This window comes from Micropterus salmoides, unplaced genomic scaffold (genome assembly GCF_014851395.1).
Source record: "Micropterus salmoides isolate LMB-PRFRI ecotype aquatic unplaced genomic scaffold, ASM1485139v1 Ms_hic_scaffold_7, whole genome shotgun sequence".
Taxonomy (NCBI): domain Eukaryota; kingdom Metazoa; phylum Chordata; class Actinopteri; order Centrarchiformes; family Centrarchidae; genus Micropterus; species Micropterus salmoides.
In genome coordinates this window covers 32,415,074-32,433,798 of record NW_024044459.1, presented here as the reverse complement: position 1 = coordinate 32,433,798, position 18,725 = coordinate 32,415,074, and the positions used below count along the sequence as shown (strand labels likewise).

At 43.8% G+C, this 18,725-nt stretch overlaps 1 protein-coding gene across 7 annotated transcripts in view; it reads right to left on the bottom strand.

Moving 5' to 3' along the window:
* The window catches only part of ncor2 (nuclear receptor corepressor 2), a 91,274-nt gene that overhangs the window by 10,180 nt on the left and 62,369 nt on the right, over positions 1–18,725 (bottom strand). For 3 of the 7 annotated variants that reach the window (XM_038703479.1, XM_038703482.1, XM_038703484.1), the window contains exons 18-35: positions 14,095–14,237; positions 13,807–13,945; positions 12,558–12,987; positions 11,498–11,618; positions 10,742–11,024; positions 9,753–9,800; positions 9,277–9,441; positions 8,971–9,107; positions 8,752–8,851; positions 8,450–8,560; positions 7,805–7,908; positions 5,385–5,535; positions 4,576–4,725; positions 4,338–4,430; positions 2,318–2,529; positions 1,883–2,228; positions 1,533–1,733; positions 812–1,063 (exon numbers count right to left, since the gene is read on the bottom strand). In XM_038703479.1, the coding sequence (XP_038559407.1) occupies positions 812–1,063; positions 1,533–1,733; positions 1,883–2,228; positions 2,318–2,529; positions 4,338–4,430; positions 4,576–4,725; positions 5,385–5,535; positions 7,805–7,908; positions 8,450–8,560; positions 8,752–8,851; positions 8,971–9,107; positions 9,277–9,441; positions 9,753–9,800; positions 10,742–11,024; positions 11,498–11,618; positions 12,558–12,987; positions 13,807–13,945; positions 14,095–14,237 (3,186 nt within the window). The remainder of the gene's footprint in view (positions 1–811; positions 1,064–1,532; positions 1,734–1,882; positions 2,229–2,317; positions 2,530–4,337; positions 4,431–4,575; positions 4,726–5,384; positions 5,536–7,804; positions 7,909–8,449; positions 8,561–8,751; positions 8,852–8,970; positions 9,108–9,276; positions 9,442–9,752; positions 9,801–10,741; positions 11,025–11,497; positions 11,619–12,557; positions 12,988–13,806; positions 13,946–14,094; positions 14,238–18,725) is intronic. The other 4 variants (XM_038703486.1, XM_038703480.1, XM_038703481.1 and 1 more) reach the window with 3 other exon arrangements.

The window sequence follows — 18,725 nt, the reverse complement described above, 5'->3', positions numbered from 1 at the left end:
ACAAAAGACAAAAGACCAGTGGAAGAAAACCAGTAAATACGCTGAACAAAGCAGTTTCACCTTTAAAAATCTGTTTCTGCATTGCTGCTATGTAGACAAAGGGTGTCCCAGAGGGGCAGCGAGCAGATCTTGTTGCTAACGTTTGCTTTACTTGTTTCTCTGATAAGTAGATGTTTGGGAGATTTTTCCAAGGAGCCAAATTATGCACAGGTCCTCTCTAAAACAAACTGATCTGGTGATTAGAAACACTCGCGTTAAAAATCTGGGTTTCTTCAACGCTGTTCAGTGCACACAGGACATTGTGAGCACTTGCTGACGCAAGATCAGATGAACAAAATCCTTCATCTGGTTAAAATATGTAGTAAAAAACACCCCAGACCTAAAAGCTGGTCCAAAGAGTCCATATATGACAAATTCAGGCAGATAACCACAATTACAGATTTCTCTTGGTTTGAAAACTGCTTGAAACATTTCGGATGATCTAAGTACACAACTAAACAAAATATAAAACATAGTTACATATTATATCTTTAAGTAGGTCACTGCGCTTCTTCATATCTCAGCTTACAGATGATTCTATTATTGAATGAAACCCAGGCAACATGAACCCTGCTGTTTAGTAATAGTAAGAGCTCTCAGCAAGCTCCATCTGTAGGTATAGCACTCTTTATGTCTTTGCTGGCAGAGTTTACAATTGTTCTCTTTAAATTGATTTACTGTTTGCCAAACATCTTGAAAGGCCAATGTGAAGTGAACACAACTTAAGATGAATATGGGTGAATGTGAGTGTTGTGAAGTTAGTTAGCCTTACCACGTGGGGCTGCAGAGTAGGGCAGAGGAAGGGGCTGGTCTCTTGGAGTAAGTCCCCTCAGCAGGTCTGACCGCTGGGCAGCCATGGCAGCAGCTGCAGGCCATTGGTGCATCTGCTGGGAAGTGATGTAGTCATTGAGCAGTGTCTGGCGGTTCTCCAGGGCCGCAGTGTCAGGAAAGCCACGGATGAGGTAGGGGTAGGGATGAGGGTACGCTGGGTTGGGGGCTAGGTGGCGTTGCAAGTAGTAGGTCGCTGTGTATGAAGAGTAGAAAAATGTCAGGAAATGTCTCTCATTCATATTGGACTAAATAACAATTATATTGTGGCATTATTTTTCTTGACTGTGTGGGCAAGTAGAGACTGCTGATCTCACTCCCTCTACAGTTTTGTTTCACCAGCCTGACAGGACACCACCTGGTATGTTCGCATTTATGTTTTTGATTTGTCAGTGCAGTTCGTTTCCGGATGACAATATAATGTTCTATGGCAAAAGTGCAGTAGGCCTTTATGGTGATTATTAAAACATAGATTTTGGCAACCTCCTGTAGCTTCTGGCAAAGCTGTACTTAACCTCATTTAAGCAGAGGTCTGATCAGGTCAAAATAACACAGAGTGTGTACATGGCCTTAAACAACATCACGCTTACAAAAAGAAGAGTTTCAGAGGATGAGGCTAACATGTTCCAATATTTTTTTTCTATCTAATCTGACTCTGCCTGTACCTGGGTCAATGGGGATGCCACGGGGCAGCGCTGCAGGATCGAAGGCTAACGGGATTTGACGGTACACGTCTGCAGCTCCGAGACCCAGCAGACGCTCATAAGTCTGTTGATCTGCAACACCCGGGAGCGGCGATTTGGTAGCATTCATTTCCCTGGGAGTTGGTGTGGCTTTACGCTCCTGGGGCGGATTCTTACTGGAACCTGGAGTACAAACAGGGAAACAAAAGTATTTCATTTATTGTCTTTGTGGTGTGAAGGTTGAAGTATTTCAGTTAAAAAAAATTCAACTGGTGTGCCTATAGCAAGAATAAAACAAAAGCAACTGTCTTGACTGAGTGAGATGTACCCACCATCATGCTGCCTTTGGCTTGCCTCCCTGGACAGAGGGGAGCCACGATGCGAGGGCCCAGGGTAGGCGTTCCTTAAGCCGCCTTTGTCATCGTAGCCCACTGGACTATGATGGGCCTTGCCTCCCTGGTCCGATCCCAGCGTAAGAGGAGAAGAGCGGGCTATAGAGCTAGCCGTACTGACCACAGCGCTGGGCCGTCCTTTTGGTGCTTCTTCATAGCGGCCCCTCTCGGCACGCATCTCCAAGTGGGAGGGTGCATTGTGGTAGGAACGTGGTGAACTGGCTATGATGGAGCGGACATCATGACGTTTCCCTGAACCAGCTGCCTCCTGCTTCATGGGTGTTCCCTGAAGAGAAGCATAACAGGAATAAATATAGCTAAGTGTAGAAAGGGCCAAACATTAAGGGCTGGAAAACATCTTATGTGCGTATATACCTGTGCTATGATTCCCTCCTTGGTAGGCTGTCTAAGCTCCTCCCTGGGAATGAGGTGGATGGAGCGCCCAGCCTCCTTCACTGTGGGCACCATGCCCTCTCTGCCCTTCATTGGGTCAGAACTGGGCCCACGGGGAGGTGAGCCCTCTCTCTTCATCTGCTTAGCCTCCCTCCGCAGGTAGCCATCCTGAGGGTCCAGATGACGAGGTATACCTGAAATCATAAAAATATGTCAATCTTATTTTTCTTCAAACAGAGTGGGCGGTTTATTAAAACAAAATATTTTATGTATAGGGATGGGGATCATTAATTTTTATTGATACCATTATTGAGGCTGCTTAACGAGCCGATTCTTTATAGATACCACTATCGATACTTTACTATTATTTGGTGACGGTTATTTGGTAAGACGAGACCCAGGCATGAGGTAGGCACGGTATGAGGAAAATATCCAATGTGTCATAACATTGTTATATATTGAGATGACATATCACTTGCGATAAATAAACAAATATTAAAGTGTGCATATGCATATTAGCTGCCTGGTTGTTTTTAAATTAATTAGACTTTAATATTTTAAATACAACTAAATGTTGTTTCTAGAGCAGCAACGTCACTATATAAAGTCAATATGTGAGATCACAATATTGAGTGACGCTTAGAAAGAATAAACTCAGGCATCAGTCTGTATCGGTCCCTCCTTTGCCTCCTCTATAACGTTAACTGGTAGAAGGAGCGGCTGGTTTGTCTCAGCCAGCAGCTGAGTTTTTAACAATGTGCCAGATTTTAAGACTACAGACCAGTCTATGCTACAGACAGACAGCTTTCAATTTAGCTTGTTTGTAACATTTGGCTAATGCCAAGTTAACGTGAGCTGTGCTTGTATAAAACATACAGGAGGAGAGACTGAGGACAGAGCAGCTTAACTTCACTGTCTCAACCGCGACGGAGCGGCGTCTCTCTCTGCTGGCCGCTGTGTGTGTGTATGTGTGTATGTGTATGTATGTATGTGTGTGTGTATGTATGTATGTAGGAGCCTACAAAGAGCAGCAGAGGCTGCAGCCTGATGATAAACAGTCCTGTGCTCGTTTAATACAGCGTTTCAGTGCAATCATTAAAAACATTTTCTAATTCATCGCATTTCAAGTTAAATCAGATTTTACGCTCAACACATAAAATTATAGGACCCGCTAGACTCGACAGCAGAATATATAAGCACAGACCTTAATGAGTAAATGATTTTTGGGTTGTGAGAAAGTTTGGAACCGGGTCCTTTTAGAACCCCATCCCTAATTATATATTATATAAATATATAGGGAAGGGAATTTAGAAACGGAGAAACAAACAGGGGAGACGAAGAAAGGTTCTGATTATATCAGCTCAGCTGAACCAGCAGAGGTTCTGAGAGCAGCTTCTTCCACTACTATCTCTGGGCAAGATGAAACAAGATTGTTATCTGACTTTACTGCTATCAGATAGATAAATCAACATGAATGCACTCCTGCCTGCGGGTGAGTTCTGGTAAACTGGTACAATCTGTTTCTTGAAAGGAGAAAAGCAAAAAGCAATTTTTAACTGGAGCTCTGCTGAGTGAGCACAGTCTGATGAAATGAGAGTACAATGACTAAGTTCCTTCAGGAAAAACAGAATGCAAACAGAGACCACAGATGATACTAAACTGCACTATGTTGCAAGCAGATATATTAAGTTGCAAGATTTAATCGGTGGCAACATCTCTAAGACTTTTCTCAGTCCTATTGAGACACTTTGATCTTCTTTGCTGATAACCACACATACCCTCCCTCACCCCCTCAAATATGATTAGCCATTAAAAAAGATAGCACATATATTTTTTTTCTTTTTATGTGCATTTAGCAGGTAGACATTAGATTTAGATGCTAAAGCACAGCGGGACAAATCTCACAGCAGAAGGTAACGAAATCCAGATTAAAAATAAACACCTTATAAAAAAAGATCATAAAACCATATCACTCGTGTTTTATATTGAGGTGTCATCCTACCTTGTGAGATGGAACCACGGATGTGATGTGAATCCTTGTAAGGTGTGTGGTGTGGACTGTCCCTATCATGAGGCATGGCTCGACCAATCAGACCTAAGGCAGAGTGGGAGGAGTAGTGAGACTGATAAATGATTTCATCAATAATGAGAGCTGAATGTGATTCACCAGGGGTCAAACAGAATTGTATCCAGTTGCCTTTTATAGGAGTGACAGAGGGTTAAGTGGGGTCATCTCTTACCTTCACAGTTGGCAGAAGACAGTGAATCCCTCATAGGTAGTCCTCTAGAAATGCCTCCCTCCATAACATCATAAGGACGCTTTAGGCCAAGAATTTCCCCAGGCTGCCCGGAGCCTCGGCCCTCATCTTTAGGGGTCTGAGAAGCTGCTCCTACAAATGAAAAAGATGTTACTACAATTAAGTAAACAGTACCTCTAAAGCGTGATGGAAAGAGTAAAGAGTGTTGGATCTGGAGACTTGGGATCTCACAGAAACTCCTTTGGCTTCAGACTAGGGATGGGTATTGTTAAGATTTTAAACGGTATTAATACTCTTAACGATACTGTTTATCGATCCGGTATTTTCACAGTATTCTTCTCAGCTCTTTTTGTTATTTTTTAAGAGAAAAAACTAAATAAATTAACAGAATTATCATTGCTTTATTTTCTGTTGTAAAAGTAATATAATAAACAACTTTTTACTGACACAGTTTGTGAGATAAAATGTGCAAGATAACATTTATGTAGCAATAATAAATAGGAAACTACTTTCTTCATTTATTATCTGATCCAGTCGAAGACCATGACTCTGTAAGGCCCTCACACTACAGGATCATTTGGGCCAACCAGCCCAACATTTATCCTCTAGTATTAGTTTAGTCATAGGACTAAATGAGACCTAATAATTTGCATGTATGAATCAAGACGAAGCAAACTGCTTGCCACTTTTATGGAGACCGTTCCATTTGTTGAGCTTCTGCCAGCGCTTCCTCAAAATGAAAATTGTTTGCCATGGCATAAATTATACTGCAGCCAAGCCGATGTACTCACGGTCGTAAGTGACAATGTGCGCACTGACGCCCTCGTAGACCACATGGCCTTTAGAAGGTGCCTCATCTCGCTCCCTCTCAGCTCGGCTGACGCTGTCCTCTGTGATCAGACGGGTTATGGTTCCTTTATACAGCACATCGGCCGGTGTCCCCTGTGATGAAGAGAGGAGACACATGAGACCTGCACTTTATCAACTCATTTTGATGATCTTAAGGAAAAGTCAAAGTCTGATCATGACTTTTAAATGAAACATTGTAGCACGGACCTATAAGAGAAGTAGGTGCCATATCCTGTCAGACTAGACAGTTTTCAGACCCACTTTTACACGCCAAAGCCACATAAAAATAAATTAATCAAGCCTCATAAACAGAACTGAACTTTTCTTCTCAGAAAGCAACAGGCTATGTAGGTTCCTACTTATTATCTAACTAAACAGGCTAGCAGCTTGCAGTAGAAATGCCCATGTCAGCCTCAGGTAATTACACTGCTGGATGGATATTGTGAGGTTCATACCTCTACAATATAGATAGCCAATTCTGTTATATAGCCTAACATGAAACCTGATAATGGACATGACAGAACCAATGCAATGAAAACAGACGGTGTCTCATATATATATATATATAGCTAATACTCAATAGAATAATTAACCAATGTCTGTTATAAAGCTCCTAACAAACAACAGCTTAGAAGTCTTTGGAGGTCACAAACAACCCTGACTGATACAATTACAGATAGTGTGAGTGATTGTGAATACTCTTTTCTTTTCAGGATTGCTGAATTGGATGTAATTGGAGCAGCTGATTTGACTGCAGATTGTGTTACATACATAACGTGTATTCTGTTTCTTGAATAGTTTGTGCCCCAGAAAGAGTGTTTGTTACAACAGTGACAGATATCGTGGATCCAGTTACATAAATAAATAAATAAACAAACAACACACACAAAACAAACACAGTTGTGAAAAACAAAGTAGTACTCCCTGAAGAAGCGGAGGTGCAACCAATTTGGCAACAGTAGACGACAACAGGCAGCTTTGTTAAAACCAACTATGAGTAATATTTCTACACTGTTTGAGAGCGGGGGTGTATGGTTGAGTTAGAGATGCAGTATGTGCCTGAGATCACATTTCTTGTGTGTTGATTGCAGCTTTTCCAAGAAGACACTGCTGAGGGAGGGTTATGTACAAGATCAGATGGCAATGACCAAAGCAGTCCTCATTTATTCCATAAGAAAGCGCAACAATGCCATATCATCTGGGTGGTTACACACACATCTAGCAATCCAAATAGCTGCAAGCTAAACAAACAAAAAGGAGCTGTCCCGCTACAAAAGCACTGCTTATGCTTTCTCTCATTCACCTTTTCCTTACAAATCATGTTGATAACAGCCCCTTCAACGTTCGTTTTCTCTTGTGTGCCAATTGGATGTGATATTACAGTGGGGATATCAATGACTGGATTTAGCCAGTCTAGAGTAAACAGATAAATAATAGAGGGAACAGAGCGGTACAGCTTGTACCTGTTACTAGGGGTGACAGGGCCACTCACAGCTGTGAGTTATGTCACAGCAGCAGGGGAATCCAGTAGCCACAGCTTGGCTTGCCTCATGACGTCTCAACAGCTCACTCTTTCATCACAAGTACATAAATCAAAGCCCAGTAACATGAAGGCCCCTACTTTAAACGCTTAGGCTTTAAACGGTAGGGCAGGGGCAAATGACAGCATCCATATGGTTAAAACTAGTGAGAACTATCATAGAAGGTGGGGGTAATGAAAATAAATGAGTGTGAGGTGTCTGTGTGCTGTGAGCTGCAACTATCATGACCCTTAACACAGTTTAACATACCACCAGTTTCACTTCACCATTTGCATCAATCTGCCTCTGGACAAGGCAAATCACATTAACCTCAGAGTGCTACTCCTGCACAGTGATGTGTGGGGAAACACTGGGCCAAATATCATCTTACATATGATAACAAGTCTCTCATAATCCTACATCACAGCTCATTTACAGTGGTTAATTTATAAACTGACTTACTTCTATGAATTTTAGCAGTTGTTTAGATGTTCTCCAAATAAAGGGGAAGAGAACTGTTGTGTCAGTTGTCTGTTGTAACGTACTACTTGACAACTTGAACACTGTCAGCAGAATATTCATAACGCCACCACATCAGGACTGTCACACCCAACACAACGATAACAAACTGCACAAACAGGAGATTCTGCCACAGGTTTTATTATCACTAAACTAGCAGTGTAAGAGTATTTGAAAGGTAAACAAAAAAAAGGTGGTCTAAAGGGGATCCTTGCTGAAGTTATTTTGCTCTCAAACATATCAAAACTGAACTGACTTCATTTTTATGTGGTTCTGCTTTAGCAAGGATCCATACTCTCAGCAATTTGCTGGTCTGAACTCACCTGAGTAATGGAGCCCCCTCGGTAGGAGATTGAGGAATCTGGATGCATTCTGGTCCCTGGGATGCCCTTAGTGATACTACCGCCCTGAACAGCTTGAATAGAAGCTTTAAAGACAATAACAAAGAAAAGCAGTGTTAAGAGTAGTGGAACACAAAGTAAACAAAAATCAATGGGAATAAAGTTTTCTGTACAGTTGGCCTAACAAAAGAAAAGAAGTCTAGCCTGGGCCACTCAAGTACATTTAGAGACACTCAAGTCACTTTGTCCTTGCTGTGAGCCTCAGTGCAGCGTCATGCTGAGGAGGTAGGGCGGGACGATATGGCTCATAAATAACTACAGCGTCGTGAGTCGAAACGGCTACATAGCTAGCTTTTCACTGACTGCTGTGAAGAGTAGAAGGCGCTGTTGTAGCATTACATCAAAAGGGACTTATTATTTATTTTCTGTGGCAGCAAACAAAAACTAATTTTTTAACTATTATACTGCAACCTGAGCTTATCCACAAAACATGGTAAAAATTAATCTTCATATTTTCATTCTTTAGACACAACACAGGACAAAGAAAGATGCAGAAGCAAAGCACTAATACCAGTTTACTGCATATGGAAAATAAATAAAAAAGCGAAGAAAAGGTGAGCCACCCACCACGTCCAGCAGCACTATCATGAGGCGCCCCCTGGGTCGACAGGTTGTCAGCTTGGGAGGACGAGCTGCGAGGAGACAACTGTTCCTGCTTTATCACGGGGAAAGAACCTGCTGCGTAGTAAATGACAGTTTGGAAAAAGCAAAGGATGAACAGAGAGACGGTAATGAGAAAGACACACCTATGGTAGTGCATCTGATGATCGGACCTCATTATCAGTTGTGATGGCCATGGCAGAACTGGATGGCAACTTACAGGAAAGAAAACCTGAAGTGCACTAGTCCCTCCAGACAATTTTACTCACCCACTTTCCTCTGATCCATCCAAGACAAGCCCATCTGTGTGGGGGGCATCTTCCCGTGGTCCAACCCGTGGGCTGGGCTGTGCAACTGCACTGGGGTGCCCTGCAGAAACAAGTATTTGGTCATAATGGTGATAAACAGTATTCTTGTTATTGTATCAAAAGAAGTTTGTCAGATTTTTTAAATCTGTGTCTTAATATCGTATGTGGTGTGTACTATACCTGTGTGATGGAGCCTCCTGGCTTGGTGGAGGAAATGAGTGGTGGTGGCTCTGGCATCGTGAGGGGCCTCACTGCTGCTAGCCTACCACTGTCCTGTGGCAGACCGGAGAGTGAGGGGTGGCCTGCTTGTTGGAACGCTGGAAGGCAGAAGAGATTATGAGCCTTAAGATTTTGGGGTTTCTAGAGGCAATTTAGCATTAAGAAGTAGAGGTTTTGTTCAAAGTTCCCATAATTAAATATATAATACATATTACAACTGAGGCTGGTTAAGAATATTAAGACTGCAGGAAATAGAAGAGGACTCACAGCTAAAGTGGAGCAGGTGCTGGTCATGAGTGATCTTGGCCATGTCTCGCGGGGACATGGGGTAGGGGGAGAGAACTTGTCGACCCATGTTAGAGGTCCTCAGGTCATCAGGACCCATTGCCTGCTTCTTGGCCTCACCATGCGGAGAGAAAGCCCGGGACTTTTCTGCAACAACAACACACAAGCAGAGTGAAGACCAAAGCGCAACATTCGGCTAGACCTCCACTAATCCAAGAAGCTGTCCTTTAGCCTCCGCTCAAATTGTCATCATTGTCGTCTGTGAGCACACAGAGCCCCTCACGCCTCTTCCCAGTCATGGTGATATCACCACTGCATTAACACGCCAACATTCACAACAAGCCACTGCTAATATTAATTGTAAAGTACAGACAGTAAAATCCAGCAGAGGAGGTGATCACTCTGCATTGTTAAGGTGTAATTAAAAAAGGGAATGGTGTGGCAAGGGGTGAACCTACTTAATCCCTGCAGGAGGGTCAGTAACCACCTCTCGTTGCCTTCCAGCTCTGAAGGGACACAAACACACCACAGATCATCGCATCCTCACAGAATTTTTTTCTCTCACACAAAAACATGTACTAATTACATAAACACTTAACTATACTTATCACATGGTGTGACTTTTGTATTCGCCAACATCCAAATGCTAGCAAATAGAAGCTATAATATAGCTTGAAGTATGTCTACACCTGCCTCTGTGGCAGGTTCTGTGTGAAAAGATATTTTTTTATTTTAAGTAATAAAAACAGTGTTTGCTGTTCTTTAGCGATCAGAGCTGCTGTGTCCAGTTGCTTATAAAAGACCTGTCTTTGTCTGGACTGTTACTAAAAGTCTTACACTGTGCTCTCAGATTCACATTCCACAAGCTCACAGTAAGTGCACTGAACTAGACTATATTCCCTTCTGGGTCAATAGCAATACCAGATCATTTATCAGTTCCCTCTCCACGAGTGTCCCAGAAACACTTGAATACCCTAAGCACTAGAGAACAGAGGCTCAAGGTTAGCACGTGCAGCAAGGAGGACCAACTAAGTAAAACTAGATCAAATGCTAATAAAACTGCATAACACGCAGCACTTTAATTAACCTCCATTTTCTTTTTATCATTTCATTATTCCTCATTTACAACACTAATCCAAAAATCCATGTGTCGTACATATTTTAATTTGACAACAATTGACAACTTTTGCAACGTGCTATGTTATACAAACACAAAGCCTGCAGAATAGTAACAATAGGGATCATACAGAAAGAAAATAATGGCATGGGAAAAAGATGAAGGGGGAGAAGATTTGAGACAAATGCTGGAATATTCTTTTATTTGTAACGTTAGCAGCTTACAAAACATGCTATACTACTCTAAATACTATCTCACTTGTGATGTATTGATGTGTATTGATGATTAGGTCTAAAAGGTAGTTTTCTGTAATGATGGAGGTGTGCCTACCATCCTTGTCACTGGTGGAGGGGCTGCGGGGGCGAATACGAGGGCTGCTGCTGTGAAGAGCCTCCCTGTCTCTGTCTGCCTGTGTGGTGTAAAGCTGTTGTTGTTTGCCTGGCTGGCCTGAAAGCTGCTGCTGCTGCTGCTGCTGCTGCTGCTGCTGCACCTCCTGAGAGGACTCCCCATGAGCCATGGTGATCTGTTGCTGGTAGAGTGCCAGGGCGTGGGGAGGGCGCACTGCCTTACCACCCCCACTCCGCTGACTGCCCTGCATGGAGGCTTCTGGCATCTACACACAAGGATAAGAGGAAAAAAAAAAGCTTACAATCACACCACACACATAACATTAGCCCACCCCTAACTGGCATTTGACATATGGTTAGCCACATACAGTATCTGATGAACATGATAGCTAATAAACATCTCTTATTTCTTGGTAAGCTAAAGTTTCCATAATACCTGGGATCTCATTTCTTCTCCACAAAGCAATCTATCCCATCCTCCTCCATCTGGCTGGCTTATTGTACACAAATATGACTTAACAATCTCTCTAAGCAGAGACAGTTATAACAATGATACCACCGCAATGGAGTGTGTCGTGTGCCTGTGTGAGCTGGACAAATCAGTTACAAAACACTACTCGGGTCAAAGACACTTTCCAAGGCCGGAAAAGCTGCGATGCTCTCACCTAGCTGTTGTGTGAGGAAAAAAAATAAATAATTGATGCACAATCAGACACACAAAGTTGAATTAGTGACTCACAATAGGTGGTATAGCAGCAGCCCTCTGTTTGAGCTGTTTCAGGTCCATGGGCTTCTGCAGCGGGGAGGATATGACCCCGTCATGAGTGTAGTTCAGCAGGCTTGGCCGTGGAGAAGTAATTCTACACACACACACACACGAGAGACAAATATGTTAGTGCCTTCTCTTATTGGCTTTGCACACTTGAGTCCAAACTCATTTTTTTTTTATCTTTAAAAAAAACAACAACAACAGAGGGTAGAGGTTTTGATTACATTTCCATCCCACATGCCTGCCTACCCATTCCCCCAGGAGACACAGGCAAAATTACAAATCCCCACTTAGTAAACGGAGTATTTCAGTATTTAAATGATGGGGAACAGCAGGAATACATGGGGTATGTGCATGTGTGTGATACATGTAGGACGTATGTTGACAGAGCGTGAGCCTGTGGAAACAAATTGCACTTAAAAATCCATATCCATGTCATGCACATCTGTTGAAAGCAGAGAACATCCTCTGAATCATAGACACACACTTTGATGCACACACATACATACACACACACTCTCTCTCTCCCTCCCTTTGTTTGCTCTGGCAGAGAGGGCAGCGTTTCCCTTGGCTCTGCCAGTACATGCAGTCTGCTGTCATGGAAAAAATTGAACAAATACCGTGCAAACAAGACTAATCGCTTCTCCCACGCACTCTGACACCCATTTCTGGCCTTATTCACAGATACACACACACACACATATATATATGGTTGATAGAAAAGAGCAACCTTTGGTATACACATAAGTGGCTTACCAAATATGGCTTCACCGCTGTACAGGGTAGCTAGGCAACTAATAACACTTCATAACCCTTGCTTTTTTATTTTCTAATATCTGCTGAGTTAGATCAGTGAAGTAGGACAACTAGTAAACCACTGCTCAATAACTGAAGCCCTTTCACATCAAAACTGGCAAGCAGACCCAATGAAGTCATTGAGAAAACAAAAACATACTTAATTCAAATGAAAAGGAAATCACTATCTTTTGATGATCTAATTTCCACTTCACCTCTTGCTATGAGTTCTTACCTGCTCTTATCTGTGTTATCGGTCTCCTCCACTTCATCAGCACTACAAGTGGCACTAGAGTCACTGTCCCCATGGGAGCCTGTTTTGGCCCCATGGTCCTTCTTGGAGCTCTTGGTGGAGCTTTTGATTTCCTCCGTCTCTGCTGTAGGAGGTTTTTTATCTGTGGCATCACTGGGTGATATTGGCTGCAGCTGCTCTTTGTTGGGCTCCACAGCCTCAGTCTTTATCTCCTGCTTGATGGCTGAGTCTGCATCTTCCTTGACAGGAGGTTTCTCATCCCCTGCCTGGCCCATGTCTGACCCGGCTGCCTCCTTGTCGCCGCTGTTGGAGCTGGCCTTTGACCTGCTCGAGCCTTCCTCCTTAGCCTTGCTGTCCTCTGATGAGTGTGGTGAGGGTAAGCTCTCTGTGTCAGAGCTGTTGTTAGCTCCACCTGGCAGGACAAAAGGAAACACAGACTCATGTTATATCTACTTGTTCTTTTCTTCTTCCCCCCCCCCCCCCCCCCCCCCATCTCTTTCTGCTAAACTAGATTCTTCACAGTGCCAGTCTTCTGCCTAATCAGGTTTCACTGTACAATAAAGAGCAACACAAAACCAATTGGGTTGATGGACAAAATCCCCTGGGGCTTCAGCGGTCTATTGTGGAAGTACATTCTACACAGTATACTTGTATCAACAAACTACAACAGGGTTCAACTTTTATGTTTGTCAATGCAGAACAGGATTCTTCAAGCTAACGGGGAGCCTCTCAAAGAGTTTGCTGTTACATTACACTCAGTGGCCACTTTAACAGGTTCACCTGTACAATCTAATGCAATCCAGTACAAGAGCTATTCGACACAACTAAATACGACCTCAATAATAAAACATATAGTTGAATTAACACCACTTGGAAACTTGAAACAAAAAACTGGCCATTATAAACTTTGTTAAGTTATAATTTGTGGCAGATATGTTGTACTGGATTGTACTGGGATTAGATTGCACAGATGTACCTAATAAAAAGGGAGGGTCCGTATTAGCTTAATCCATTTTGCTTAACTATTTACATGTGACAACCAAGCATGACTTTAAAATCATCTTACATAATTAAATGCAAATCAACAGAACCATGCTGCTACTGCAAAAAAATACTATACAGTGTAATAAAAAAAGCCTCCTTTTTGAAACAGTAAAACATTTATTATGCTCAAAAAAATCAAATGTTTTGGCAATTTGCATTATGCATGTATCTCTTGGGAGTGGTGTACCTTCTCCATCTTCAGGGGCCTCCTCTTCATTGCCACTGGCTCCTGAACCCTCCATCTCTTCCTCCTCTGCTGCATACGGGGCACTGGCCTCCTCATTCTGCAGGGTTTTGCCCCTACGACGGGCCTTTCGCTCTTTCTCCTGGGTCAAATCAAACACACACTAAATAAAAGCAACCAAGGGAACAAAGACAACCAGAAATAACCTTCTAACTTGGTTGTGCACATTTAGCATGCATGACTGTCAGCACCATGTGGGGCAAATATGGCTCAAACTTTTCCCGTGCTTACCGATTTCATTTTATGCTGCTGCAGAATCTCATCCAGTTTCTGCCTCTTCTTGTAGTTGAAGTAGAAGTTCTTGCACTGTGACACGGTTTTTGATCCCACCATCTTGGCGATGGCGGACCAATTCCTACCATACTGGAGAAGGCCTGGAAATAACAGATGGACAGAGAGATTAGAATAGGACAGGAACAAAGACAGGCAGACATGGCTATCATCCGGCCTTGCATAACTACGTCTCAATTCAGTATCACATGATATCTCTGTGCAATTGTAAAGCTGGGCAAAGTGAACTTGCTGTAAAGATAGTAACGGAATTGTTTTTCTGGTTATCTACAACCACAATCTCCTTAAGTACACAGTATGAGTCGTCTCTCTATGGTAAATTAATAGTCATAAACATCTGTCTCTATACAGCTGTCAAAACTGTAGCACACCCTGGGAGTCTAGTTCCCAATGCAACCTGGACAGTCACACTCTCCCAGCAGCAGCATAGCTTGACACCATATGCTTCCTATGTAGAGAGAGAGAGACAGAGTGAAAAATTCAGAGAGGGAGAAGTGGTGGTGTGTGGCTGAACAGTCAACCAATGACATCACAAACTCTCTCTCCACTCGGGTTTCTCTCTTGTCACAAACTGACTGACTTTGATGTGACCCATTTCTAAGAAACCCTTGTCCTTTACCCAGTCAACCACATGATTGTGCCTTACACAAGAGTCTACCGGCACCCGCTGGGCCAGAGCTGTGATAGATCAACTTGTCATGAAACACGCACATACACAACCGCTTAGTGTAACGTGTGCTAAAAGAAGAGACATAGAGAATAGCCGGTGTGTAAGTGGAAGTGAGTGAGAAAGACAGATAGCGTAGGATTTGCTCCAATTTGCCCCCACCCACCCCCCAAAGAGTCTGCTGTTAGCTAAAGGCAGCTCATTAACAGTGTGTGTTGTAAGAGGCTTAGCTTACACCACCCACTTGTTTCCTGTGCCAGTCTGACAGTTCCTGGCAACAGGACAGACTCTCAAAGGGTTGTGGGGGGGAGGGGGGTGTTATTAACATGCACAATGCCAACAACTCCTGGGATAACCTTGGACATGGGTTCAGAGGTCTCCGCTTCTCATCGCTTAATGGAGGCAGCATGACAACAACTAGGAGTCCAAGCCAAAGGAGAGGAAAGGACAGCTGTTTACAGCCTTGTCATTTCAACTGTCGTAATAATCAGAGAGACACTCTCTGATACCAACGCTTTACTGAATAATGCTATTAATAAGTAATAGCTGCAATAAAAGCTGGTCTATTAGTTTTTCAAAAGTTTAATTTCTAGGCCACTGTTCATATGACTGTTTGTTTATGTGTACAGGGATACTTATAATTAAGTAAACAAGTCACCAGAAAAGCATCCAGAGAACTGTCTGCATGGTAACATCAAGTTCAAGTCATCCCTTGCAAAGCCATTTCTATCATATTTATTTGTGCACTGAGGAAAGTCCAACACTACCTCTGTTACACATAAGTATTGATATTAAATTAAAAAAAAATCCCTTTTGCCAAAAGGGCAAGAAAAGCTGTGCATCATCTAGCAGATGTGAGAAGAGGTATAATATTCACTTTCATGCTGAGAATTTATTAATGCCAGTATAAAAAGGACTACACTAACAGGCAACGGTGATCTTCAAGTCTGAGCTGCTGGTGTCTAAAAGCTGCTGTGCACCTACAACCTGTCAAGTATTAAAGTGGAAGAGGTTTTTCAGCTGAAATATTCATCGTTGCCACTAAAGGCATTACTAGGAAAGCGTCTCCAAGGAAGAAAAGAAAAGACCGGACGGCCTTGCTCCAAGAGAACTGAGACACGTGACCGACACCTATTAACCTTTTACAGCTGCCTCACAAGAGGGAGGAGGGGGCAGACTGCCTCCAATCTGCCACACAAACATACACATGCTCAGACAAACAACAAACACAAACAGTGGCATAACATCACAAGCATTCAAAGTAAGACAAACATGTTGCTGCACACACTGAACCTGAAGCAATCGATTTACTAAAAGTCAAAGATCACTTTGTTATGACCTCTGGTTTCATTCAGTTCGGTCCACCATATGCAAGCACACAAAGCACAATCCCAAGCAGCGATTCAGGGCCTTAGTTGCTGGAGCAACACACATGGAACAAACATCCAATCGGCAGCAGCAATACTGAAGCAGGTGGTAGCCTCCCACCCAATCAGGACACTGTACTCCCATTAGCTCCTCCCAGAGAAAGTCCAATCAACACCTGGTGCAGCCAGAAAGTGGTTGTTCCTGTCTGTCACATGCCTGTCACTCCGCCCGTCGTCTCGTGGCCCTGCAGTGGATAACACTATCAGACGGTCTGATCTCTGGAGGGCTAGCCGGGAAGCTCTTCAGGGCTGGGCCTTCCGATCCAGAGCGGAGGAGATGAAAACAGCTCAGTCTCGGCGCTCTTCCTGCCAGCTGGCTTGATACTTGAGCCGGTGTCAGGTTGACATGCTCCAAAACAGCACATGCTCCTGGCCTCTCCCCTCCTTTCCCTCTCACTCGGTCCTCCCTGTGCTTCGGTTAATGCTGGTCTGTTCTTCTTTGCCGTGTCTCTCCCCAATGGCGGTCGTCTGGGAAGACTTCCACAGGAAAGTGGGACTGTGGGGCGGTGCTATGTGCTCAGCCTCTCTCTCCCCTCATCTGATCTCTCCTCTATCTCTCTTTTCCCCCCTCCCTCCCTCCCTCTCTGTCGGTCCGTCCCTCCCCCTACCTCAGTCTGCCAGCAGGCACCGCGGCACGCACACAGACACACACACACAAACGCATGAGTGAGTACACACTCACTTGAACTCTCTCTCTCTCCGTCTCTCTTGTTAATACTCTAGCACACAGGCGCAAACACACACTCAGTCTGTCCAAGAGTAAACAGAGAGCAAAGAGAGCGAGAGAGAGAGAGAGACACAGAGAGAGAGCAGCCCAGGGAGAGAGGAAAGAGAGAGAGAGCAGAGCCACTGAGCCAGAGACAATGGCAAAAGGGAAAGGATACAGAAGTGGAGAGTAAGCAAAGAGAGAAGGGGTGGAGGGGGTGGGGGGGGGGATTGATGTTGATACCATGAGAAAGCATAAAGGCTTTCACATTTTTCCTGACTGACCTGCTTTTCATCTTGAATGTGACCTCTCTCCAGTCTATAACAACACAGAGTGATGGGAGAAACAAAGTGAGTGGGGGAAAGAGGCACTTGCCAAATCTTCCACAGCTCTTGCCAATCTGGGCCGTTGCCATCACCCATCCGAGAGAGACAGACAGAACGAAAGAGAGATAGAGCAACAGTGGAGGAGAGGGACAGAAAAAAATAATATGGCATTCATTCTCTACCTGCTGCTCCTTTAAATGGGTTCTTCCAGCAAGCAGAGCAGGGGCCATTATCCAGCTGCCTGCCTGCACCCAAGCAAAGCCTGCCAGATTAGTGCACTTACATAAACGCCAGCCAAGAAGGGTGCACATGCAAACACACACAGCTTGGACAAAGTGCGCACACACACACAACCTTTGCTACACATATTTTGCACACACACACAAATGCAGAGCTCGTGGGTTTTGAGGTTTTATAAAGATTGTCAGTCCCTTGTTTGAGGTCTTTATGAGCAGTGAAGACTAGAGTGATCTATCTCTGAGTGTGGCCATGCCATCCTCGAAGGCCGCGCTGGCCGACGCTGCCATGCTGGAATTATTCAGATCTGTTTAGGTCAAGGGAATAAACACATTAGCATCAGGACACATAAGCCCGTTTAAAATATAAACATGTTAAGCACCTACAAGGGATAGCCCCTTGACGAGATTACTCAATATCTATGAGGAAATGGGTGGGTGGGGTACGATCTTGGAGTTCTTGGAAGGGGAATCCCTTTTGGCAGGTGTCGGGGTGGTTGTTTGACTGCTGAAAAACCGCATGAGCAGTTCCTCCTCTTCGGCCCCTGGTACTGTAGCTGGGGCTCTGTGGTTGTGGTTACATAAGCCCTTCATAGAAGCCGTGCTCCCACCGAGCTGCCAGGCTAATCCTCTGGGATGGAGAGCCCCACTAATCCCACTGCAGGAGAATGGAACTGAAGACATTAACCAGGATTACTACACAGGACCATGTCCAAACCAGGCCAGCGACAGTTATCGCAAAATAACCCCTTAACACACAAACCTGATCGCATACACAAACCCCAAGTTGCAGGAGACACCACACACACACACACAGCACAAGATGGTTGCGATAACTCCTCTAGACTAAATGTGGTTTCAATATCACATTCAAGCCGCTAATGGCTGCTTGCAAAAGGCATTTCATCTACTGTTGACTACAAGGGAAGACAGGTTAAATTAGTCAGAAGCAGAACAGAGTCACACAAAGCTGGATGACACATCATCTACAAATGGCCACAAAGAAGCCACCTTGCAGTGAAATTGCAGTGAGTCATGTAAAGACTGCAGGACTTGACATTACAAAGCCGGTACTTCATCTAGAAAGAGACGCATTTAAATACAAAGCTCAGGCTGACGTTTGGTAATTACGGACGTAGGTAAAGAGATTTACAAATATCAACATTACTGCCATCAGCCCCCATAACCTTTTCTTGGAACATGTAAATA